This window comes from Triturus cristatus, chromosome 4_2 (assembly GCF_964204655.1).
Source record: "Triturus cristatus chromosome 4_2, aTriCri1.1, whole genome shotgun sequence".
Taxonomy (NCBI): Eukaryota; Metazoa; Chordata; class Amphibia; order Caudata; family Salamandridae; genus Triturus; species Triturus cristatus.
The window spans coordinates 307,174,853-307,202,538 of NC_140586.1; the positions used below are offsets into that span (position 1 = coordinate 307,174,853).

The window sequence follows — 27,686 nt, forward strand, 5'->3', positions numbered from 1 at the left end:
CACGCAAATCAGAATTGGTACTACTCCAGTATGGACAGTCCAGTCCAAACTACCAACCCAGGTCCCTTTAACGGGAGCATAAGAAGCCCCAGACTGGTTTCGACCAGTTTGGGACTAGTCAGTAGTGTGCAGCTGGAGTCTTTGATACAGTGAGCGTGGTGCATACCCCTCACACTGAGATAAAATAAACAAGTGATGGATGGAATGCTTCAATTAACCTCGGCTACTGACGAGTACTCTGGGGGAAAAACAGGAGGAAACCAGTATGCTTCCCACACTTCAGCCAGGGTCTCCTAGTGAAGCCCCAGCTGACTTCCTCAGCACAGTCCCAGAAGGTCCACTTCATGACTAACAGGGGAAGGAAAGGCTTTTGTTCCACTACCAATTGAAGATCATTAATGATAAATTGGTCCTCACTATTACCTGTGGTGTACAGTTTCCATGGCCACCTCTATTCAGGCTGCCTCTGCCCCAGTTCGCATCACAAAGACCTCTGCGGTAGTATAGAGGCTGAATGAACCCCCACTTCCCCCAATTATTTGTGTGTTTAAAAAAGAAAAATATTGGAAGGGGGCTTCACTTCATCTTAGACTGTTGCAATTTAAAATAGTTCCCCTATGCACAGTAAAGTAAAATGCTGACTGTGACTCATGTATTGGCAGTTGTACAGGGCAGTAACTGGATGTTTCTAGTGTACTGTCGGAATGCCTTCTTCCATATACCTATCTTGAGGTAGCACATGATGTAACTTGTCAGTAAAATTATTTGAGATCCTTTGTGGGAGTGGGGTCATCTGAGCGACTTCTATGTTCACTGATATGTGGATAATACTTTGCATGAATCAGTGTTGCTCTGCATGGAGTCCAACCTCTATTTGTTGTTGGGGGTCCATACCAGTGTTTAAATGGCAACATTCTAAAGGTGTTCCTGGTAAAGAAAATGTTGGCGGCTATCTGGGCAGCACCTTGTGCATTCTGCTGACCAAAGTTCTAGAGTTTTCCTCCAGCAGTGAAGAAAAATGTGACTAGGCCTAGACTAAAGCTGCCCAGTGCTGCCTCACTCCATCTTTCCGTGTTCCTTATTGCAGTGGAATCTTCCCGCAGGCTAGGCACGGCAAAAAGCCTAGATGTAAAAGCATGGTAAAGCGAAGTTTATGGTGACTCAGTTACTTTTACTCCATATCTCTTTGCCATTATCAGTACTACCCTGCTAAGCTCACAGCCATCCGTCAGAAAGCGCATACCTGCTGGCTCCTTTTTTACACCAAAGGGAATGGCACAGGGGCTCCACAGTGCATGCGGTGTTTGGTGCCAATATGCAAAAGTACATATTCAAATCAAGACACCCTATAGGTAACATTGTCCTTCTCTAGGATTAGCTTAAAGGTAACCTAAGCCATCTCCAACACCCACCACTAGAACAGTCGATGGTATAATATTCTAAGGGGTGAATCCATGTTTCTCCCCTCTTAAAGAGACCATCTATTGAACACTGGCTAGAGTTACAAAACCAAACTCAAAGTCAAATATTTTGTCTTTCCACAGTTCCTCCATACAATACTCTTTAGGCACTAAAGGACCAAACTTAGGAATTTGAGGTAAGTCCAGAAGTGGACTAGATGCTTGCATTCTAATTTAGATCAAACCTTGGTTTGTCCATGATAAAGAGAGAAAGATGTTATAAAGTTTTTTTTGTCATTGGATTTGAAATTTGGAATGAGTATTTCAGTAATATACTCCACAAAATAGGTTTTCTGAGGCATATGGGTAAGTAGAAAAACGATTTTGCCAATTTAAACTAGGACTGCACTACTTGAAATGAGATGTTGCCTAACCATCATTTCGCAATTGTGGTATATCATCTATGCTAGCAAAAGCGAATGTAATAGCATATATTTTAATGTATCTGTTTCTTATATTTTCTGCAAAACATTTGCCTTAAATGTAGTCTTTAAGTTAAGGTGCTGTCTGCCATCATTAATGGTCTAGACTTTAAGATTATTTTTAGTACCATCCTTTCTTTCATTTGTTTCTAGATATTCCTATGTTGCCTCATGTCCAGAAATATCTGAATTCAGTTCGATACATAGAAGAGCTGCAGAAGTTTGTGGAAGATGACAACTATAAGTAAGTTAATAGTGCGCGATTAATCATGATGTAACCATGTTCTGTAACACTTGTTTTGACTTTTGCCCAATGCTAAACTCTTGGGGGTCACTATTATCCTTTATGCTTCAAATAGTCGCTAATTCATATGTGAATTCAGTCCAGACAATACACAGTAGCGCATTCCTTGCCAGACTATTCTATGTGCTGATTGTCCCACATTTACATGATTTTGTTACAATATTTAAGTTTTTACCACAAATTCTAATTGTTATATTTTAAATTATAAGAGGTTGCCATACGCTCAACCCCTTCTCTTACCTAGGGGTTGCTCCTGGATTCCTTAGCTCAACACTCATTTTTTCATTATCTACTTTTATCCATTACTGGCAATAATTCAAGGTAGTGGTGACCCATTTGAAGCTGTTGTCGAAACGCGTAGGTCTATCTCGCCCTGTTTGCACGTTCACTTTGCTGAAATCAGTGGAGACTTAAGATAAAAAATATGGCTGTGTGTATCATATATATATATATATATATATATATATATATATACACACCTATACACACACTAAAAAAAGGGACGTTATAGTTGAGGTTCAGATTTTACACACACAAAACCATAGAAATTCAGCAGTTCTATTTAGTTATCTCAAGTAACTATAACTCACGCCCCCGCCATGCACGGTTTTCGGATCAATAATTTTACAGCAAATGTTGCGCTGATATTATTTATAATGTCATAGAAGATTTCATGAGTGATGTAATGTGTAGTAATTAGCAGTGCATGGCGAGGGCACGAGTTAGTTACCTTAGAGCACGAGTTATAGTTACTCCCAGTACCAAGGCTTTATTCAGCGTTTTGCGGGTACCTATCCTGACAGTTCCCATTACCTATTTTCCCTTTTGGCTTTATTTTTCTTTGAGTGATTAACTTGCTGTCTCTCTTCCAAATCTCTAGAGTCGATGTGCTCTTTACGCACCTTCTTTTTTTCATTCAAAGTTCTGTCTGGTGTTTACATATGCTGGACCCGTTTCTATTTTTTGTTTTCGAGACCGTGTTCCAGCATAATTGGAGAGGCCATCTGATTTTGTTTAAGATCTTGTCAGTATACTGCAAATGTAGAACAAATTAGAAGAAAAACGTTAGGGAAAAAAACAAAGTTAATTTGAGCTAAGTCTGTAATGGCAGGGTGGGAGGCGAATTTTTCTTTTTTTTTTTTTTACTGAATAATGTGACCGGTGCCTCCCATTTCGACACTGCGGGGGATGAAATTTTACCTTGAACTTTGCAGGCGAGCATTGGTGGCTCTTACGCTTTTTGGCCTGCCGTGTTTAGATGGCTTTGGTTCCTGCAGAATGTGCTGAGAGACTGTTGGATGTGATTAGCAGGGGACCTTGGGGGAGGCAACTAGACCTTTCCTCTGTGCTCCTTCTTGTAGAGCCTGAAGTGTCCTTGGTCCTGAGGAGTGAGCAAGTTCTCAGAATTTGATTGGGCTAACTTGGACTAAGAAGCAGAGCATCCTAGAGTTCCTAAGAAGATTGTTGGCGCCCCGTGCGCTTGGTAGTGATTTGAGGACCTTCATATGTCGTTTTTTTAATAACATATTTTATTGATTGCAACATATGGTAAGTTTACATGTATACCTCTCAAGATCACAATCACCATTTCTTATACACCATACACTCTGTAAACATAGCACCCTGCTGGTGAAAGCAGGCATTACCTGGTGTTACAATAACGTTAGTTTTTGCACTAGCATCGTAGTGCTAACCTACATATACGAGGACCGTTTTAATATTAACATAACCTATAGTGTTTGCCAGACTCCCATGCAGATGCATTCTTAGTGTTTGGCGCTTGTGCGCAGAGTGGACAATGTCACTACTCCATTATTCTCTGTCAGTATGTGTCCATGAACCTTAGGTCAGAAATTGCCCTGACAGCACCCTGTATTTGCTCTTGTGCTTCTTTGAATGTGGGGAGAGCCCCAGATGTGTACAATTTGCACACCGTCTCAAAAGAGCACCTCTACCAGGGGTCCACAGCCAAGGCCCGTTAGAGATTCAACCAGTTTCCTAACCCATGTAAGTCAAACTCTATGGCATATGTACATTTCTCATGTAGCATAAACAGATATTTATTGTATGGTCATGGCTTTCAGTTGAGGTATTTGTTGGTTCTCTTACTCCTACTAGATACCAATTCTAATATGTTTGAGGGTTGGGGAGATATTGTTGGCAGGTATTTAGACCAATTTGTTAGTGAGGTAGGCGGCCTTTTGGCATTGTAATGCTGCTGCTGTATTGTATAGTAATATTCATAGTTTTGTACCCCAAAGGCCTCCTCTGTAATACAGGGGCTGGAGTCACCAGAGTCCATTTCCCTGAATAGAGATCTGGGCCATATTACCAGGCAGATATCAAACAAATATAACAACCTGTGGGATATGATCGTTTTGGACAATGCAATCATACCCATCCATGATAGGGAAAATGCATTTCACAGCCATATTGTATTCTTCATAGCTCCAAATTATCTACCTATATTGCCCACTATTCGGTCTGAATTTGTTTGGTAACTATAAATGGCGAGATATTTAAATGCAATTGGTCGTGTTATTAATTAATGGGCTCAAATAGGGAGCATGCATCCAAATACTTGGTCATTTTTGTATTCCATGTTTTTTAACCAGCAGCCTGCTCAGTGAATGTATAGTTGTGGTTAGCTACGGAGGTGAGCAGCTCGCTGAGTTATAGTCAGATGGTGCAATGTGACTAACCCTTTGGCTCCAGAGGCATAAGAGTTTTTGTGATCCTGCAAGCAACGGAGTTCAGTGCCAGTGCTCACACCCTCCTTAACAAGAGTAGCTTCGGAAAGAATGGTCTTTTGTTGTCTTCTATGATCGGTCCGGTACCTGTTACACCCATTTGACTTTCCCATCTGAGCTTTGTGTTCTTGCCTCCAGCAAGTATAATATTTATCTCTAATTGAAAAGGTGAGGAGGAAAGAAAGTGAGAGAGTCGTAAAAGATAGTTTTGCAGTGTGAATCTTTCTGAATTCACTATGCTGTGCATTATGCCGCCATCTTGTGGTGGAGTCTGGAATCGTAGTATTTTCTCAACATCACCGAAGGACCAGAGGACTGCACGGTCGTCGAGGTCCATAAGAAGACGTCGAAGGGAGTCGTGGACCCCTAAACACTCAGGCGACACTCGAAAGAGTGAAGCAAAAGCCCCAAGCGACACTTCCAGAAGTGAAGCAAAGTCCTCGAAGGGAGCTCTGCCGTCGAAACATTCGATGAAAGCAACAGCTTCCAGGGACAGTCAAAAAGGACTCCCAATCGGCGAAAGCCCTCAAAAAACAAAGTTCGAAGAAGGTTCTCCTCGAAAAGGACACCTCGGTGCCGAGTAAAGATGGGCAGACTTCGTCGTCGACGGCCACGAAGAGAAGCACTCCAACCCTCGACGCCAAACATGCCGCCGAGATGGAGAGGAAGAGGAGGCTCAAGGCCGAAATGGCGAGCATCCTTCAGCGGAAAAAGGACTTTGACAAGAAGATGAGCCAATACACCATCCCGCCGAAACCCGCAGTTGAAGTCGAAAGAGACGACGAAGACGCAGAACCCCCGAAAACTCCCGAACCAGTCGAGGAACTCTGGGGCGAAGGCTACTATTTCGAGGGAGAAGGCGACAGAGACCTTCAATCCTACCGGTACTCGACACCCTCTGAGGCACAAGACATGGAATGGCAAGACTTCGACACAGAATTGTCGGAAGAAGGGGTAGACACGTACCCTTCGAGGCCCTCGCCGCCAGACAACATAGGGGTCTACAACATGGTCGTGCAGAAGGCTGCACAGACTTATGGGGTGAAAAGGGAGGAAGAGAAGCCAAAATCATGTTTCCTCCTGGAAACTCTAGTGCCACAACAAACTAGGAGCCAATTCCTGCCGATGCTCACTAGTGTGCTGGATCAAGGAAGAGCGGCCTTTAAGGAGCCTGCAACATGCAAAGCTGTGACCCCTAGGACTGAGAAGAAATAAAAAAATTCTTCACAGGACCCTGCATACATCCAAGGTTCAGTGCCAGCCGACTCCATAATTGCAGCAACGGCTAGGAAGAGGGCCAATGTACCCACTGATGCAGGACCACCTCCAGACAAGGGGATTAGGAGGATGGATCTCACAGGGAGGAAAGTGGAGAGAAATGCAGCAATCCAATGGCGCATTGCTAACTCCAACGCCCTGATCAACAGGCGCACTTACCAACACTGGGATGAGGTAGGACAGCTCCTAAAACATCTACCGCACCAGTACTAGCAAAGAGCTACTCACCTGGTAGAAGAGGGGAAAAACATGGCGAACACATGCCTAAAATCAGCATTGAGTGCAGCCGAAACATCAAGCAGGCTAATGATGATAGGAGTGACTAAGAGAAGACACACATGGCTCAGAAATTCGGGATTCAAGCCAGAGGTGCAAAGCAACATCCTAAACACACCTTTTAATGGAGAGCAACTGTTCGGCACGCCAGTCGACAAGTTGACTCAGCTCAAGAAGGACAACGGAACAGCAAGGTCCATGGGGTCATTGCAGTTCAGGGGGAATGAGAAGAGGCACACCCACGAGAAGGTCGGGCGGTAGAGGAGGCAATGTTCCAGCAAGGCTACCAAGGGAACAACCAAGGCCAGCAGCAGCAGAACTGGCAGTACCAGCCCCGGGGACAGTCCTTTCGAGGGCGCGGAAACGGATGAGGACAAACACGGAGAGAAGGCCAACAGTCCTCAACCAAGTGACTTCATCAAGGAAGATGCCCCCACCCTAGCAACAACTTGAGGTGGACGGAAGGACATAAAGGAAAACTACAGCTAAGCGTTCAACGACAAACAGTACCTCGAACACTCAACACTGGCAGGGGGAAGAATAAGAGACTTTATCCAGGAATGGAGAAAGGTCACATCGGACAAATGGATCAAAACATCATACAATACGGATACTGTATAGAGTTAGAAAAACGGCCTCCGAACAGAAAACCAAGAAACAGGGCACACTCAGCAAAGGAACTCTCGCTCTTGCAGCTAGAAGCGCAAGAACTGCTCAGCACGGAGGCAATAGAGGTGGTACCAAAGGGTTTTTTCTCAACTTACTTCCTGGTACCAGAGGTGGACGAGACACTAAGACCTATCCTAGATCTAAGGTTTCTGAACAAATTCATAAGAACACAAAGGTTCAAGATGACTTCCCTACAAGAGGTAATATCACAAATACAACGAGGGGACTTCATGGCTACTATAGATTTAAAGGACGCATACTTACACATCCCCATCAACCACAAACACAAGCGCCTGCTAAGGTTTGTTATCAATCAAAGCCACTACAAGTTCACAGTACTGGCATTCGGGCTCAAATCCGCACCAAGGGTGTTTACAAAATGCCTAGCAGCTATCGCAGCACACCTACGAAGGCAAGGGATACATGTATACCTCTATCTCGACGACTGGCTCGTAAAGGCAAGTTCATATAGCCAATGCAGACTACACATCCAGCAGGTCATACTAACACTGACAAGACTGGTTTTTCGATCCATTGGGAGAAATCGTCAACAGAACCAGAACAAATCAAGATATTCTTAGGGGCAGAGATCGACACCATGCAGGCCAAAGTGTTCCCCAGCAGGAAGAGAACGTTGGCGATACTGAAGGAAACCCATCGTTACCACAAGGGGCAAGTTCTGACAGTGAGGACTGCGAGCAAACTGATGGGAATGATGGCGTCGTGCATCCACCTGGTCCCAAATATCCGACTACACATGAGACCATTCCAGGAATGGATCCAGCAGCAAGGGTCACAGTCCACAGGGAGTTGGGAAGATCTTGTGGTTGTCACACACGCAGTGCATCAGGAAATAGCGTGGTGGAAAAAGGAAAACATATCACAGGGGAAGCCATTCACACAACCAACTCCAACAGTGACCATCACAACGAACGCCTCCCAGCTGGGGTGGGGCGCACACATGAACAAGCTCAAGGGGAGGGGGTCTATGGTCGCAGCAAGATGCGGTCAGACACATCAACTACCTAGAGCTAAAAACTGTATTCCTAGCCTTAAAAGCCTTTCAGAAAGTGCTGTACGGGAACAGGGTGTTGGTCCAAACGGACAACACAACCACCATGTTCAACATCAACAAACAAGGAGGAACACAGTCAGTACCACTATCAGGGCTAGCACTGGAAATTTGGAGATGGGCTATCCCACTGAAAATAGACCTACTAGCAATACATTTCCCAGGGAAGGACAATGTGGAAGCAGACCGGCTCAGCAGACAGACGTCGGCATCTCACGAATGGGAGCTCAACCAGCAGGAAATAGAGAAGCTTTTCCAGAAGTGGGGTACTCCACAAATAGACCTATTTGCAACACACCAGAATGCAAAATGCCAACACTTCGCATCCAGACAACCGGACCATCGGTCCCAAGGGAATGCCCTATGGATAAGTTGGTCAAAGAGCTTTGCATACGCGTTTCCCCCGATACCACTGATACACAGGGTACACAGCAAATGCAGAATCAGCAACATGACGCTAATACTGATAGCACCTCAGTGGGCCAGGCAGTCCTGGTTCTCGGAGATAGTGGAAATGGCACAAGAACCAGCACACAGGTTCCCAAGAAGAAGGGACCTGTTAACAGTGCAGAACGGAAGGGTGCTTCACCCAGAACCAGAGGGTCTCAGCCTAGCAGCATGGCTCCTGAAGACCTAGAATTTGCACACCTAAAACTACCACCAAGTACTATGGCAGTACTCAGGGAGGCAGGGAGGCCTACCACAAGAAAGTGCTACATAGCAAAATGGAAGAGGTACTCCCTATGGTGCATCAAGGAGAAGCTACAACGGAAGGTCACAAGAGAATCAACAGTACTAAAGTACTTAACGCACCTGCAACAAAGCGGATTAAGCGACACATCCCTGAGGGTGCATTTGGCTGCGGTGGTGGCCTACACAAGAGGAGAAGCAGGGAAAAGTTTCTTCACCTCAAGTGGTGAAGAGATTCTTGGAAGGGGCCAAGAGAATCGCCCCTCCAAAGAGGATGCCAGCACCATCGTGGAACCTCAACGTAGTGCTAACTCAATTGATGAAGGCACCCTTTGAACATATTCACAAGGCTACACTCCACATGCTCACATTAAAGACGGCCGCCTTAGTGGCGATCACGTCACTACGAAGAGTAAGTGAGTTGCAAGTGCTCACACTCCAAGCGCCCTACTTACTAATACACAAGGGCAGGATTGTAATGAGGACGGATCCACACTTCATGCCAAAGGTGGTGTCTCGGTTCCATATTAACCAAACACGGACCACAAAAACAGAAAGGGCTCTACACACACTAGACGCCAGAAGGGCTGTAATGCACTATTTAGAAAGGACAAAGGAGTGCAGGAAAACAAAACAGTTTTGTCTCCTTCGCAAGCAGTTTTCTGGGACAACCAGTCACCAGGAATACCTTTGCACGATGGATTGCGCAAACAATTCAACTCTGCCACAAGCAGGCAGGATAACAGTTACAAGAAGCAGCTCAGGCTCCCTCAACAAGGAAGAAAGGAGCAACAACTGTGTTATCAGCAAACACACCTATCCAAGACATTTGCCAAGCAGCAACATGGTCTTCAGTGCATACGTTCTCTAAGCACTACTGTGTGGCTATTCCAATGAACAAAGAAGCGCAAGTGGGACAGAAGGTCTTACAACATATATTCAATAACCAGTGCTCATATTCCACCCAGCCACCACAATAAGGACAAACCGCTACAAAGTCTATGCACAGCATAGTGAATCCAGAAAGATTCACGCTGCAAAACGTATAGTTTCTTACCCGTCGGTGTAGTTTTGCAGCTTGAAGACTTTCTGGATTCACTAGCGAACCCACCCTCCTCCGCCAGAAAGATGAGACGGGAGGTAAAGGATTAATGATAAACAAGACTTTACAAAATAACAGAGAATACCAGATTATCACAAGACAAGAAAAAAGAATCCAAAGATTGCGACCAAAGGTGGGAGCTTCCGCAGGAAGCGCGCCGACGTCGTGAAGGACACCAAATGGTGGGATGTCACCGCCCACCTGGGCCACGAAAAAAAAGAGAAAATACTACGATTCCGGACCCAACCACAAGATGGCGGAATAATGCACAGCATAGTGAATCCAGAAAGTCTTCAAGCTGCAAAACTACACCGACAGGTAAACTATACGTTTGGCCATACTCCGTGTCCTGTGATATCTTGCCCCCTGGATTGGACGTTTAGTGAATTTTTCAGCATGTATTATGTGCATCAGCACTGCGCTTTGCTAGTAGCTGGTGAATACCATTATAATCATCATCTCAATGTCAGACAGATAGACCGGTAGCTGAAATGGATTTACAAGCAAAGCCAGTCAAAAACAACAGGTCAACGTAGAAGCAGTAAATGCCATTAAACAATGCACGCAGTAGAGTGTATAATGTGGCCAAGGTTAATATTACAAAAGGAACAATTGATGGACAGAGTGCAGAACAATGTCATAAATTCACCCCAGTACAGAGATCAGGGCCTAGATCCATCGTTTTGTTTGCTCCTAATGCCATTCCTGTTGGAACCCAGCCATATGCAAATCAGTCTTGATCCTGCACCCAATGGGAACAGTGCAGCCCGAACTGCCAGACCAGGTCCTCTTAGGACCGGTTTCGGGGTGACTTGTTCAATGTGCCACTGGATTCAAGCTATCCTGGCTGATGAGGGGTGTTACCCCAAAATCGGTCCCAGAATGCTTGTTTCCGGTTCAAGGAAGAACTGGCTTGGTAGTTCGGGATGGACTGTTCCCATGAGGCACAGGGTCAAGACTGATTTGCATATATGGTGAAATGAGATAAAGAACGATGATGGATTCAACCCAGATCTGTGACTGGGGGTGAGTGTCTGAAAAGTTACAGTGCTCCATCCATCATCTCCTTGTGTTTGCAAGGTTAATATTGGTCCTTTTTCCTTGCGGTACCTCATACTCACCCAACAAAAGAAAGCAATAAAGAGGGGCTCACCAAATCAAATCGCTGGGGCTACTGATGTATCTCATGGACTCACCCGTCTCACACTACTCTGTCTGTACTTGTAGACATCTAGGTGTGTTACATAGCACAATCAGTGGACAATAGACGGAGATACTACTTTGACCCTCAGCTGCCTCATTTGCGGCATTAACTATTTGGCACGGCAGGCCACAGCCAATAATATTTCTGGTAGTGTGTCGTGCTGTTGGGCTCCGACAAGGCGCAGTCTGCAATACCTTCTACTTTACCAGACTTGACAAAAAAAAAAAGCTTCTTTACATCACATGTCCCTTCCATTCTTTCTCCCAGTGTAACTCCATTTGTTCAAGGATGTGAAACCCCCACCTATACAAACATCAATAGCTGCTTAAGGCGAAAACACGGTTACAGTTGGGCATAAGTATTAGGCTGGGTCAAGTGGTGCTCGCTTAAGTTCGCTCACATTCTAATCTAGACCTTATTCCTGTTTATTTCTCTTGGTCTATGGCAGCTCCCATCACTTTACAAGAGTGTTGTTTCAATCAAGGAAATGTGTAGGGAGACGTTTAAGGCAACTGATTTTTATTGTTCTTACTGCGCTCCGTGGCGCTTAGTTTGCTTTCTGTTCTATTCCTACACTGCTTCACTTTACCTTAGTTTCCTCTTGATATATTTACCACATGTTGAAAGTTGGAGAGCGCTGGACATAAAAGTAAGCAAAGTTACGGTTTAGGATTCTAGTCCTGTCAATTATTACTCATTCTCCCAGTACCAGCAGATAGCCTTTTTACCAGCATCAAACTGGTGTTGTGGTAAACCAGCAATATCAAATTGGGAACACAGGTTAGCATGCGGCTATTGTGAATATCTTTGTGGATAGACGCTCGCCCTCAGAACCAACTGCTGTTTTCAAGTGAGATTGTTATGCAAGGATGGATTTCTAATCAAAGCTCTAAGTTGTGGCAGTTTCGCGTGCTGTAATTGCTGACGGCCAAGGGCTGAAAGTAATGGAGTTGTGGCAAAGGTAAATTTCGCAACCTCCACAAGGGGCCCTTTTCTAGGTCCTAGTCCACAATGAAATAGTCGTCATGTGAAATCCATTACAGAGTTCGCATTTACACTGTGCATACAGCAGTGCCTGCATTCCATTATTATTTTATTTTTTGTGACAGTCCTCATTTTTCCCCCGTCAGAAATGACAGCTCTGCAAGTTTACTTAGGGTGTTTGTGTTATTGTGCAACCAACAGATGAAAGGGATCCAATAGTATAAATGTGTTTTGTGCAATTTATTACCACCTTCTAAAGCAAGATTAAACCAGGTAAATAAGCTGTGGGTTTTATTAGGACCCTATTTATATCTAAAGTACTTCTGCCCATCAAAAACAAAATAGCCATTCATGGCCTTGGGCATTTGCCACTACAAACCTGGACCCCTACATTGTAGTATCTGTCTTTTGTCATATTCTGTGAAAACAGTAACTAAATTAACATACAACCTGGATACTGGTTTAGTGTGTAGGCGTCTTTGATGTAATAAACTGTGTGAGAATGGGTGAATATTTTACCATAATATGTTGCAAGATCATTCAGTTTGATGGCACACCACTGTAACACCTTCCAAAACGTATACCACCCTACCAACTCCCTAAACCCCTGGTCACTCTTTTAACTGGCACTGTAACTCTGACTTTAAACAAGTCTTTTTGCCACTCTCCTTTTTGTAGGTTGGATTTCTGGTTCACCCTTGAGTTGTAGTTTAGGGGCTTGGTGATTTTTTGGCACATTTGCAGGCACTTGGGTTCAGACCCTGTGAGCTGTCCATTCTTATGCCAGGAGCTGCTACGAAAGACTAAATGGAAAGTATTCCATTGCTAGCTTACCTTACTTGCAGCCTTATATCTGACTCCTTTAGGCATTGAGAAACATTGCCAGTAAGAAGGAACTGAGATCAGAAGTTTTTGGGAGATGGCAGAGTACTTTTACTCCGAACTATAGGATAATATTTTACAAAAACCGAGGTGTTCCTTGGTTTATAGTGCTTTACATGTATACTATAAAATTATTTTGCATAGCATCTCGGCTCCTGACTGTGCTAGAATTTTGTTTTTATTTTCTGTTGTGCCTAACTCTGAGTGTCTTGTTTCACCTTTATGTAAGTTCATACCTAGTAGTACTTCTGACGGGACATTGAGTGTGAATATTATTACTATGCCCAATTGAATCTTAATTCAACCCAACACTTAGCTCCTGGATGAGCCTTGTGTAGCACCCTAATTTCGTTTGCAGGCTCATGCATTCCTCAGCCCGCAAGAGATCAGTTCTCAAAGGGTTTCAATTGAATGTTTTCTCAACACTTTAAGATTCTTCATCAGCTTTGAGCTGTTATCTGCTGGTATTTCTTAGTCAATCTATTGAAAAAAGACTGTTTTTGTGTGCATATGAACAGAATCTGCAGTTGATACAGAAAACCGACATGAATTACAGCTTGTGCATAGTAACGAACTGTAAGTACATTAATTAGAATGACCCCACAACTACATAAGCATAGCTAACACACCATACACACTGCTACAATCAAATGTCAGTCATCCCCATACTTTTTTTTTTTAAAACAAATATATATATATATATATATATATATATATATATATATATATATATATATATATATATATATATATATATATATATATATATATATATATATATATATATATATATATATATATATATATATATATATATATATATATATATATATATATATATATATATATATATATATATATATATATATATATATATATATATATATATATATATATATATATATATATATATATATATATATATATATATATATATATATATATATATATATATATATTCAATCCTGTTGGTGGTCCAGACTGATAGATAGGAGAGAAAACAAGAATAAACTGTTTCAGGTGACTCTGTATCTCCCAGGACCAATCCACAAGGATAACACTTGATTTTGGTCTACGCGCTTTTCGGTGGGAAACCACCTTCCTCAGGACCAATAGGCATGAATCTCAAACCCAAACAAAAGAGCTGGGGGCCATCTGAAAAAATTCAAATGCATTTATTAAGTCATACAAATGGGTAGCAAATCGTCAATTTAATAAAGTTCTGTGACAATTAACAGAAGTGGGTCACGTATATGCCAAAACTTTTAGTAATCTCCTAATACACCCAAAATGATGTAGGAGGAAAAAGAAGGTGTTTAAAGGAAAAAAGTGTTCAAAAAGAAATAAAAGCCTCCACCTTGACCTTAAAAGGATAATATTACATATATACAAGATCACTTTTGAAAAATGTACTGAAGATAGTTCATACACAGCCTGATTTCTAGAGCCCAGAGGGTAGGAAAGTATCTATAAATTTCTACCATCAGCTATAGGCTATAGATAGAACTACATAGAAAGAGAATACTAGTCGTCTTCATTGTGGGTAAAAGAGGCTAACAAATATTAAGCCAATACCAACAATGTGCTGGATGAATCTATAGAAATAGAAAGGGAAAACATATGAGTAAGCGATACCTAATACTAGTTAGAACCCACTGAGATGAAATGTCCCTATGAAAATTCCTTACCATACAGAAGATTGCAAGCAATTATATAATGGATCCAATCCCGAAGGCGTGATTCAAAGAAAAAACAATGCTTGTCAACATCGAAATAGTTATCCAAGCAAGGCAGAAATCACTTAGTTTTATATTTCATCTCAATTAAACTCCCAGCTGGAAATAAAAATGGTATGGAAAACAATTTCTCATCAAAGATCCCAGTATAGTGGTAACCCTTATATAAAACAATTGAGAAAAACTTGACCCTAGAACTAAGTGTATACACTACAAAACAAAGGCCAATAAGAAATATATCTAACTAAAGAGCCTCCTCTAAGGAGGGATACTTACTAAAGGGTATTTGTTTGTTATTATCTGGCAGCGAGTATATCTGTCATGCTAAAGTCGGCATATCCTTAAAACGTCGTGATCGGAAGTGCTATGGGTCTGATGCAATGAGATAAAATTGAACCCATTCTTATATGGTTATCCTTATCATAAAAATTAGATATTACAATAACAACGTAATCGGCAAAATTACTAGTATGGAAATCTAGATATAGATAAAAAGCACAACCTGCCGAAATGTGCGGGTAGAATTACAAAGGGCTATATCTAACTTTGCAAAGTAAAAGACACATAGCCAATTATATGTTACACTGGACAGACCCTGTATTAAAGTGTAAGTAGGCAAAATAGGAAACGCTGTACTGACTATCGTACAAGATAGAGAAATACGATGTCTTATGAAATTGTCGGGAAAACCTTAAAGGGGTTACGAAGTTATATGTAGTATCGCTACAGCACTTACGAAAGGACCACATCGTTAAAAAAAAGGGGGGAAATGTGAAAGACTGACAGTACTTGGATAGCGTATAAATCAAAGCTACCAAGTAGCGTTAAACTGCCGACATTCTTACCTTTCTGGAGTCGTTTACAACAGGATCTCCGTACCCCAGTGAGTAGGTAGATAGACGACAAACATCGATAACGGGCTACGGAGAATATTTAAGTAAGATGCTCTTGTGCGATAGGGCAAGGAAAACTTGCGAGAAAACAACTCGTGAAAGGGAAGCTAATAAGTAAAGACTCAAACAAGGCCGACATTAAGCCTGATAACGCCGCCATATTGGAATGGTGAAAAGTATATAGAAATACTCTGAAAAGCATATCGATTTTCCAACTGATATGAGTAGTTTGAAAATAAAAATATAGCTTAAATATGCAAAATACTTTTTGCATGTATAGTTACACAGAAAATTCCGGCAGATGAAAAAAGCCTGGAAAATGATGAGTGTATTAATATAGCGCGATGGACAAGCAAAACGTATATCAGAGCTTGGATTTAAAAATATCTTTGCATCGATTAAGAAAAATTCACGTGATACTGGAAAACCAGTGTAGGCAGTAACCGAGTTGAAACAATAATATATCAAAAAAACGGCGCCATATTGAGGTGATTAAAAAAACCTATTGTAGTGGTAGTCTTATTCGTTCTCCTAACGTCTAAACAATCGAAGGTGCTGTTAGAATAATAAACAAAAAACTCCACCATAATGGAGTCTTAAGAATTACTCCAAGATCAAAGTAAAATATTCAAAGAGATAGTGATGATACAGTTATGTCTCCCGCTGTAAAGATGTGTGACTGTTGTCAAAGGCAAGCATAATCTAACATGCCATAAAAAATATCTTTCTTACAATGTGTCATGTAGTCTAAATATATATTCATAATTTCTCAGCATGTATATGTTTGATGTTATGTACCATATGTTATGAGAAAGTGAATTATGCTATGAATCAGCACCTAATCTTATGATAGACTGATGAGGAGTCTCTTCTGTGGTCCACAAGGTGGAAATGTGGTGACAAAGCTTATAGTGAATCCAGTATTTCTGTATATTGATGCAGGTGACATCTGAAAAATAAAACTATGCAAAATGACATATCATGTCACTATCCAAGTGATTTCTTCATTAAGCCCCCTACGGACTGCGTCACAGTTGAAAATCCAGAAAGTTTCCCTATCTTTCCTGATTTTGTCCATATCTTTACCATTTTTGGGAGTAACTTTCTCTAGAATGAGCTATTTCAGCTCAGTTTCACTGTGTTACAGGTCCAAGAAATGTCCTACCAATGGTGTTTGTGTTTTCCTGGTCCTAATTGCTGATTTATGTTCCGAGAATCTCAGTCTGAACTCTCTCCCTGTCTCACCTATATAACCTAATCCGCAAGGACAGAGTATGAGGTATATTATATTACTGCTTCTACAGTTGGTGTGACTTTTTAATTTGCTTGTCTTGGACCCATATGTCCATGTCTGAATGGTAATAGCTGACGGGCAAGCATGGCAATTACCACATCTGTGGTTGCCTAAAACAGGGGCAAGTCCATCCATTTTTGTTTGATTTTCCTTTTTCCGTGGTACTGATCTGCTATGTACTAGTTTGTCTCTTAGATTGAGGTTTCTCCTAAAAGCCACCTTAGGTTGCACCAGAGCTTTTGTTTGAATAATGGCATATTATTTCAACAGGTTCAAGTGGGTTTGGTTTCTCTCGGTTCATGGTTTTTGTTTAGGCAAAACTGCCCTGCATGGTCTCTGAATTTTAAAAAGCATGCCATTGCATTTTTTGTGTGTAGAAACTCTTCTTGAGTGATGAATTGTGCTGTGTACATCTGTATTGGGGTGCACTTGGTATCTTGTCTTAAGGTGCTGTAGAAATGTTTTTCCACCTATGAGGCTCGCTTTGCAGTTCCAGGGTTGGCTGGGCACTCCACTGCACTGTACCCTCAGCGTAGGAGACTGCTATCCATCCTTAGGATCAATAGTGTGCCCTTATTGCCAATCATGGATGCTCTCCTGTATCCTCACTCTTCTTTTTTTGTATCCTCTTTTGGACCATCCCCTTCCATTTTTGGATCCCAGTACAGTGCAGTCTTGCCATCATGAAGTCCACTGCTTGAAGGTTCTCAACCTACTGTTTGGACAAGTAGTCGAACATCCCTGAACCTTGTAGAATCAAGAGGTGGAGCTTCCTTGTTTTTCCTCGGATCTCTTGCAAGAATGTCACTGCCCATCTCTTTGTGTTTGCTTAGTTAGCCCTAAGTTGACAGTGTATGCCCAGACGTCGGTCCCTTGCTCACTTTGCCACTGGATTACAGCCAGCCTGGCTGATGAGGGGTGTTACCCTGAAACCGTTCCCAGGATGCTTCTTTCCGTACCAGGTAAGACCTGGCTTGGCATTTCGGGCTGGACTTTTCCCATGAGGGACAGGGTCAAGACTGATTTGCATATGTCTGGGTCTGAACTGGGGTGGCAAAGTGAGCTAAAGAACAATGATGGATTCAACCCAGATCTGTGACTGGGGTGAGTGTCTGAAAAGTTTCAGCCCTCCGTCCATCATCTTTGTTTCTGCACTGCCCATCGTTGGACTGGATGCTGGGTGCTCATTATCTGTTGTCCCCAATACTGGGTGCCAATTGCCTGTGGCTGAACCCAGTGATTGGGCATCACTGAACCAAACTATTCTGTTGTAGCCAGAAGCGTATCCTTTGTCATTTGTTGTACTTTACTCTGGACTGTCATTGGCCATCGTGCTTACATGTGGCTGAGGAAGCTCAGTGAGGCATTGCATATATAGGTGATGTGTGTTGGACACAATTCTTTTGTGATGGTGAATGGCTCCAGCAGCATTTGTCTTTGTGCTGTGGCTCTGGATAAAAAAGAAAAAAATTGCTACCAATTATGTGCTGGTGTATGCCTTACATCCCCGGAAATAAGTCCTTTTTTCATTGCTGTGCTGCTGCACATATTTGTAAACTTTGGTTTTAGATTCTTAACCCCTTGTGTGCCCCGCCCTTTCCCCGCCCTGTGCCGGGCGTTGAATTAGCGGGCGGGGTTCATGACGAGATAGTCTCGTCATGGGCACAGCGCAACCGCGGCCCATGACGAGACCATCTCGTCATGGGCACTCAAGGGGTTAATGGAGGACTGTGACTGAGTAACATTGGTGACATCTGGAAAATTAGTCTGTTTTCTCTCTCTGCTAAACTATCTGTAGTGGGTCTTTTTCCTGTTGGGTTTGGACACACAAGCTTCCTACCGTTCGATTTCCAATATACTATATATTATGTTAAAAAATCATCAACCATCTGTGTAAATCGATTATTATAATGCTAGTGGGCTCCGGTGCTTTCCGCTGTAACGTTCTTGAAACCACATTGCACAAGCCTTCGGGGAAAGTCATATTGCATGGAGATTGATCATATTAGGGCTTCAATCAGTATGTGTTATCTGTTTTCTGAAAAAGAGAAAAGGCTTGAATTGTTCCCCAAGAACATTCTTTCATAATTCAGGCAACTGCATGTGCTCACTGAGTTTGTTCTGACTGCGTCATATACTTCTGGACCTCTGTCACCTGGGAGTAACGTGCACACATTAGTGTACATTCCTCATGTTATGACTGTTTCCAGATGCATGCATTAGACATTGCGACTGATCCCGACCTTTATATATTTGCCTCTTAACATACTTGCAGATTGTTAACGTGCCTGTAATAGTCCAAATAAGATTAGTGTTATTGTGCCTCATGTATTTGTGAATACTGTGCACACAACATTGAGATCCCATTGTTATGTGCATTATGCAGATTTGTACAGCACACCATCACCACGGAGTGTATCCTGGTGCTGAGCAGGTATGAGTCTAGCCACACCTACGGTCTAGAGGGACTACTCAAAGCCAGGTCTTCAGCTACATGCGGAATTCAAGAACTGAGGAGGAGGGTGCTATGTGTGACAGAAGGTCATTCCATACTTTAGGAGCGATGTAGGAGGAGGCTTGGCTGCCATATCTGGTTTTCCATATGCAAGGGATTTGTGCAAGTAGGAGTCCGAACGAGTGGAGGTATCCGTAAGGTTTGTAAAGGCAATGTGATTGTCGAAGAATGCAATGAAGGTGTTGTGTAGTAACTTGAAAGTGTGGGTGAGGAGTTTGAATTGTACTAGTTTGTAAACTGGCAGCCTGTGGCGCTCCGTCAGGAGTGGAGTGGTGTGATGCAAGTGCGTCGTGGGAGGTTAAGGTTGATTCTGGTGAATTCTGAATGGTCTGTACCTTGTGGTGAGTTTTTTGTAGATCCCAGCATAGAGGGATTTCTCGTAGTCCAGCTTGCTTGTGACCAGGGCATGCGTGACGGTTTTCCAGGTGATGATTGAAAGCAGTTTGAAAATCTTCCTTCAGGGCATGGAAGCATGGACTGCCATGGGGAGCAGAGTCAAGACTGTTTTGCATATAGCTGGGCCCAAACTGTAATTGCTTGGTGAGCAAAAAACCATGGATTAAGGCCCAGATGTTTGTACGGGGGATGTGTTTGACATTGTAAAGCATTCTGTTAATCATTTGTTCTTTTTGCATATTTTATCACTTTTTATAAGTGGCATTTTTGTGTTGGGAAATTGCGATTCTCCTATTAACATGACCAGAGAATCTGGATTTCATTAAAGACACGGAGGCTAACATTATGCTATCACTTTTAATGCGTCACCAAGCAGCCGCATACATCACAAAGTAAATGTTCCAAATAGAACGTTAACAATAATAAAAGGCATGAGCCCACAACATTCAGCCTCTTTTAAATCGCGAAAAAACAGGATAAGTTTGTTATGAAGGGATGAAGAACATCTTGATAAAACGTAGAAAATCAACGAAGGTAAGATGAAGAAGGAGGTAAGATCGAGTCCAGGAGACGTCGTGGAACATCTGCAAAAGAGGAGTCTTGTGAGTAAAAATTGATAAAATAAAGACTAGGATATGAGCAATCAAAAAGATTAATGCAATTATAACAAGAGAAAAGACTGATAGTAAGCCAACAATGTGTTTAATAGCATGAGATAGATGACAAGTCAACAATGTCTAAAATAGTTTGAATAATAAACAGTAGATACATTCTATGGAAGCATAAGCACCAAAAACCTCAAGTGGGAAAGAGGAGGGAGGGATAATGTTAGCCTCCGTGTCTTTAATGAAATCCAGATTCTCTGGTCATGTTAATAGGAGAATCGCAATTTCATTACAAGAGGCTACCATTATGCTTGTTGGTAGCTTTGTAATACCACATCGGACACATGCGGAATGGGTTTGCAATAATGATGAGCAAAAGTTCTAGCATTAGACCAATCAGCAGCTTTGAGGATATCGTCCAACTTACCTCCGGACCAGAATGACTTACTGGCCATTGCACTTCTGATAGAGTGGGGTTTGAAGATATTAAGGTCAATACCTGCTAGTTTCATCACAATTTTAACCCATCTAGAAATAGAACTGGAAGAGATAGGTTTGTGGGGTTTGACAAAGGAGATAAGTAATTGCGTTGCAGTAGGAGGACGAAGAGAATTCATTCTAGAATCGTATTCTTTCATACAGTCAACCACACAGAGTTTAGGGTAGGCATCAAAACGAGGGTAAAAGATGGAATTAGACATGGTCTTGGTTCTTTTGAAGAGATCAAAGTTTACTCCGAACATGTTATAAGATCTATTAGAAATTTCAAGAGCTTTGACATCAGAGACTCGACGACAGGAAATTAGGCAAAGTAAGGTAGCGAGTTTAATGGAAAGGTTCTTATTGCTTAGGAACGCATTAATAGGCCAATTTGAAAAAAGGTCCAGGATTAAATTGACATCCCAGACGGATTGATATCTGGATTTAGGAGGTCTTCTGAGTATGATGCTTTTAAGAACTCTGCAGATAATTGCGTTTTTACCAATTGTCTTACCGTTGACGAGGGAATAACCAGCGGAGATGGCAGATCTAAAACAATTGATAGATCTATAACTAAGGCCTCTTTCGAATTGTTCTACCAGAAAGTTGATTATATCAACAATAGGTGCTTGAACGGAATCCAGGTTCCTTTCCAAGCACCAACGAACCCAGGATTTCCAAATGTTGTATCGGTAGTGTGTGCCGGGGGCCCAAGATTCGCCAAGGAGAATTGAAGCTGTTGACGAAAGCCCTGAGAGGTCATTGGATCTCCTGACACTCTCCAGGCAAGAAGGTTCAGTTTCCCTGATTGAACCATGGGGTGAAGATGACCGTCTATGTCTGTAAGAAGATCCACAAGGGAGGGAATTAGGAAAGGAAGGTCGTAGCTCATCTCTAGGAGAATTGGGAACCATGCTTGAGAGGGCCAAAAGGGAGTGATTAATACGATTGAGCATCGATGGAGTCTGAATTTCTTTAGGACTCTCTGAATCATGGAAAAGGGGGGAAAGGCGTAACTGTTTCTGCCTTGCCAAGGTTGTAGGAAGGCATTGACTGCCAGAGCACCCGGGTCTGGCATCCAACTGTAATAATTCTCGATTTGAAAGGTTAGTCTGCTGGCAAAGAGATCTAATTCCAACGGACCCCAGAGGTTGTTGAGGGACTTGAAGACGGAAACATTGAGTCGCTGAAGGCTAGGAGGAATCTTGAGTTCCAGTCTGCTGATACATTGGATTTGCCTGGGAGATATTCGGCTCTTAGCGAAATTTTGTGTTCCAAGCAGAACATCCAAAGTTTCTTGGCTAGATTGGATAGGTCTGCAGATTTGGTTCCGCCTAGGCGATTTATGTAGGCCACGGCGGAGATATTGTCCATTTTTAGGATAATGGACCTGCCCTGAATGAATTGTTTGAAACTCATCAAGGCGTAGAGACCTGCTGTCAATTCCAGGAAATTTATATGATGTGTGGATTCTTCTAGAGACCAAATCCCACCAGTGTTCTGGCCTTGGAAACAGACTCCCCAGCCATGAAGGCTGGCATCTGATTCTAAAACGAATTCTGGAGTTGAACCAAAAATTGCTTTCCCGTTCCAAGCCTCTAGGTTGTCTAACCACCAGATCAATTCTACTTTGGCCTCTTGGTCTAGCGAGTTAAGGTCTCCGGACCAGAGGCCCGCTTGAAGGGCTCTTGCTTTCACTCTCTGAAGTGCACGATAATTTAGAGGGCCTGGAAAGGTGGCTTGTATCGAGGAGGAAAGGAGACCTAGTAATCTGGCTAGTTCCCTTAGGGGAAATTTTTGAAGTTTCAGGATATGTCTTATTTCTTTTTTTATTTTTGATATTTTTTTGGGTGGAAGGAGTAGCAGACATTTGGTGGTGTCCACGGAAAAACCAAGGAATTCTAAGTTTTTGGAAGGTGAAAGGATAGATTTTTCTCTGTTTATGATAAACCCCAGGTTTTCTAAAAGGTCCATCACAGTTTTCAGGTCTTGAAGGATTTGACAGTAGTCCTGAGAAAGGATGAGAATATCGTCTAGGTAAAGTATCATGCGAATACCTTTTCCTCTTAAGGATGAAGCGATTGATCTCATTACCTTGGTGAAGCACCAGGGGGCTGAAGAGAGACCGAAGGGAAGGGCTTTGAATTGGAAAAGATGGTTTTTCCAAAGGAATTGAATGAAGGGTTGGTGAACCGTAAAATAGGCATCCTTTAGGTCTAATTTTACAAGCCAGTCTTTCTTTAGAAGTAGGTCCCTCAGGAGGTGAATTCCTTCCATTTTGAAGTGTCTGTAAACAAGGAATTTGTTGAGAGCTCTTACATTTATGACGGGTCTCCACCCTTTGTCTTTCTTTTTGACAAGGAATAGGGTGCTTATACATTTTAGCATCTCTAAGGGGACTTCTACTATTGTGCCCTTCTGAAGCATGGAGGAGATCTCCTCCTCTATAATCTTTTCCTGGTCTAGGGTAAGGGGCATTTCTTTTGGGAAAGAAGATTGGTAAGGAGTTTGGGAAAGTCGATCATGAAACCCCTCATGGTATTTAAAACCCATGGGTCTTGGGTTAATAATTTCCAGTTGTTGAAAAAGAGTTTGAGTCTCCCACCTACTTTGGGGGAAAGGGGGTGAGGAGGGGAGGTAGAAATTGTACTCACTTGGGGTGTGGTTGTCGATAGATGATCCGCGGGATCTGAAGTTTCTTGAGCGAAATCCTCTTCCTCTTTGCGGAAAGAATTGGGGAGTGTTTGAGGGAAAGAATCCCCTTCCGCCATATCCTCTTCCTCTAGGATAGGGCCTTCTGTTGAATCGGCTGGAAGACTGGCCCCGTCTACCGGCCCTTCCGAAAAGGTTATTTGAGTTAAAAACTCTCTTCATATTCTGGTGGGCTTTATCCAGTGCTGTGAACGTAGAGACATATTTCCCTAGAGTCTTAATCAGGTCTTCGCCGAAGAGCAAGCCTTTAGGGTTGATAGACGGTTCTTTGTCTGCTAGGTCGCTGAGTTTTGGGCTAATTTTGGTGAGGACTACTCTTCTCCTCTCAGAATTAAGGCTGGCGTTAGCGTTGCCTAATAGAACGAGGGCTCTCTGACTAAGTCTTCTAATGTGAGAGAGGGCCCAGGATGTCAAGGACCCTATCTTGGCAGCCTTTTAGGGATCTCTCCATACCCTTTCTAGGGTCTCTTCCAAGTTTGAAGAGGTACTTGATGAGTTCTGGGTCAAGATTTGGAGTCTGGCAACTTTTGTCTCCAATGGAAGGTCGAGAACATTCTGCTCTTAGTAGGTTCCGAGCATCCCTGTCAAGGGGGTTTCTTAGCCATTTGTTTATGAATTTGCTCACGTGATCGTGAGGAATACATTCTGAGCTCCTGGGATGCTTAATGTTGAGAGGAGAGAACATCTCTTGGCCCAGGGGGTCTAAAATGGTATCTTTGGAGGAGTGAGTGAGGTCCTCATCTAGAGAGTTGAACTCAAGATCGTCTTGATCTAGATCTAGGACATATTCATCGGGTGAGTCAGAGGCGTCATCAATAAAGAGATCATCATCGTTATTAGCGAGGTCATTGTTTTGAGCACTTTGATATTTTGTGCCGCAGGGGACACCTTGATATTTTGTGCCGCTGAGGACACCTTTATGTATTGTGCCGCTGGGGACACCTTTATATGTTGTGCCGCTAGGGACACCCAGGGAAAAAGAGGCACGATGACCTCCCGTAAAAGTAGAGGTACTAGGACCTCCAGTGCTCTTGGGGAAAAATTCTATGTTTTTACATTTTTTGGCTCTTTTCCCCTTTGTGTGAGTGAGATCATCGTTAGGGAGAGTATGTTGGTCTAGGGAGTTAAAATCCTCATCAGATAGGAAGGATCTTTTAGAAGTAATCACTTTAGACAAGGTCTTCAACATACATGATCTCATTTCCTCGTGAATGATGTCCTTAAAAGCCTCATTATTTAAATTGGGGGTAGGTGCACTAGCTTCTGCTTCGTCTGAGTCGAAATCAGACATGATAGGTGGAGATAGGAGTATTATTTTCTTATTAGTTAAATGTTTATAAATACTCTCTCTCTCCCTTTTTTTTTTTTTTAATATAAATATAATAATGGAGGTAATAAATAATAATTATATTGAATTACTTTTTTTTAAATTTTTTTAATTTTAAATCAGGCTTTAAGATATAAATTGATAGAGTAGGAAAATAACTCTGCAGTCTGCTTATTTATAACTCTGCAGTGCAGTCTGCTTATTTATCTGAAAAGGCGTAGGCTGGTGAAAAAAAAACTGTCTGGCTTGTCAACTGTCCTCCTCCGGTGATCGAACTGCGCTCGAGCGCGATCACCGGAGGTTGTTTGTCATGGTTGCCATGGCACGCATGACTCGTGCAATGCTGGCTGAAGTAGAAGAGGGATTCGAGGAATGTTCCTTGGCAACACGACGACGTTAGCGTCGCATTGCCAAGGTCCATTCCTCCAGGCTACCGAAGCGGAATGGTGCCGTTGTGAGCCTTGGAAAAAACGACAGAATCACACCGGGTTTAGCGCAAACATGATGAGAGCGGATTGGCGGGGGAAATGAAATCGGGTAGGAGCGCCGATTAAAGTAAAAATAAAGGTATTAGCGCGAGGGCACGATCCAACCTCCATAAATTGGAGGCGGAAGGGACGGTAACGAAGCGGGGGGGGGGGGGGAGGGGGGCAAGTCCCAAAACAAATCGGATGTGGGGCGTGGCGCCCTAAGTGTGCGGATATGTGAGGTGTAGGGAACACGAGTACATAAGATTATGTGGGCGCATAAGGGTATAGAAGAGCATAACTCTAGTAAAGTACATCAAATGAAATACCATACGATACATTAAATAAGTTAAAACATTCAAAATACATCGCATAGGTTGAAGGATACAAAGTAGAGGCAAGTTAGATAAGGATTGTAAAAGGGAACTTATCTGCCTGGAGCCGCATTTAAAAGAGGAAGAATGTTGTGGGCTCATGCCTTTTATTATTGTTAACGTTCTATTTGGAACATTTACTTTGTGATGTATGCGGCTGCTTGGTGACGCATTAAAAGTGATAGCATAATGGTAGCCTCCGGTCTTGTAATGAAATTTTGCACATCCACAGATGGGTTAATACTTTACTTTGGCAATGTTTGTTTCCTTTTCCTTGTGTAACATTGTTTTTTTTATCTTTATTTTAATTGTTTTACTAATTCCTGTGTGTTTAAACAAGATAGGAGTAATTCAAAGTCAATATCACTTTTTCTGTGCACCAATAAGTTTAATATTTTCTTATGATGTGCCTGCAAGATAAAGTGTTTCGCAAATTCCTCGCTTTTTGAATGGATCCAGAAACTCCTAAGCAGTGCTTAGGCATTCCAGCAGGTGGCGCCGTGTGGCTCTGCACAGGCACCCTTCTGCTCCGGAAATGACATGCAGAGTGTATATAGGCACCACTCCCATGCACTGTTGTCAGTATTTTTCTTTCTTCCCCACCAGACACAGATCCAGAGGTCTGTATTTTGTCTCTCAGAGACACTTACCTCGATATAGTTCAACAATTGTCTTCAGATTGCAAGGGAAGTCTCTCCCTAAAACAACAGGTTTCTGATGTAGACTTCTAACCACAGATTTGTCACTTTAGAGTATTCTCCAAGAGTCTGACTAAATAAGGAATAAAAGCCCAGTTCGCAGAGAGAGAAGGATCAGGAAGGAATCTGCGGTTAGATAGTCTCGACCAGAAAAAGTTTTACTGAAGGTAAATAACTCGCTCTTTTGATTGAGACTTATAATCGCAGATTCCTTACCTTAGAATTGATAGCCAAGCAATATCTCCCTGAAAGTTGGGTCTGCAAACTGGCTAAGACCAAATAATCCCGGAGCATCAAACTGGTGAAATGCCCATTACAACGGACCTGCCTGTCCAAGCAGTAGTGCTTTCGCGAGCGAATGGAGGGACATCCACATGGCAGCTTGGCAGATGCCCAGGACAGGTAACCCACTCGCCAAGGCAATAGAGGCAGCTTGTGCTCTGGTAGAGTACTGTCCATCTGGGGATAGTTCATTTCTGCTCAGCCTTGCCCTTCTTTGCTCCGACGAACCCAATGATGAGCTGATTGTCCATCTGATGATCTTTGGTGCAATCTATATAGAATGACTAAATTCTTTTAGGGTCCAAACGATAGAGTTTCACCTCCTACTTGGACAGATGAGGTGAAGCGTAGAACCCTGGCGGAGTAATGCTGTGGCAGACGTGAAAAGGGATGACCTCTTAGAGGAAGGAGGAACTAGTCCGAAGGACCAGGCTTTTGGCGACGAAGTTAATGTATGTAGTTTGACTGACTGAGCCTGAAGCTGACTGAAGCTCCTAGCCAATGTAATGGGCACCAGGAGCTCTGTTTTCAGAATCCGGAGCTGCAAAGAATCGCAGTGCAAAGCTCAAAGGGTGAACACATGAGAAAAGTATGTACCAAATTAAGGTCCCATTAGGGCATCACAAAAGGAGAAGGCAGGAAGAAATTTTGTAAAACTTTCAAAAACGGAGTCAGAAGAGGGGACAAACAGGGAGGGTTGATCCAGCAGCAACAAGAATGCCAAAATGGCTGACAAATAACCTTTAGCAGTGCCCAGAGCAAGGCCTTGCTGGGATAAAGAAAGAACAAGCAACAAAACCTCCGCAAGAGGTGC

At 42.6% G+C, this 27,686-nt stretch overlaps 1 protein-coding gene across 7 annotated transcripts in view; it reads left to right on the forward strand.

Annotated features, from left to right (window-relative positions):
* The window catches only part of RALGPS2 (Ral GEF with PH domain and SH3 binding motif 2), a 983,056-nt gene that overhangs the window by 676,802 nt on the left and 278,568 nt on the right, over positions 1–27,686 (forward strand). For all 7 annotated transcript variants that reach the window (XM_085601623.1, XM_085601627.1, XM_085601625.1 and 4 more), the window contains exon 11: positions 2,036–2,126. In XM_085601623.1, the coding sequence (XP_085457749.1) occupies positions 2,036–2,126 (91 nt within the window). The remainder of the gene's footprint in view (positions 1–2,035; positions 2,127–27,686) is intronic.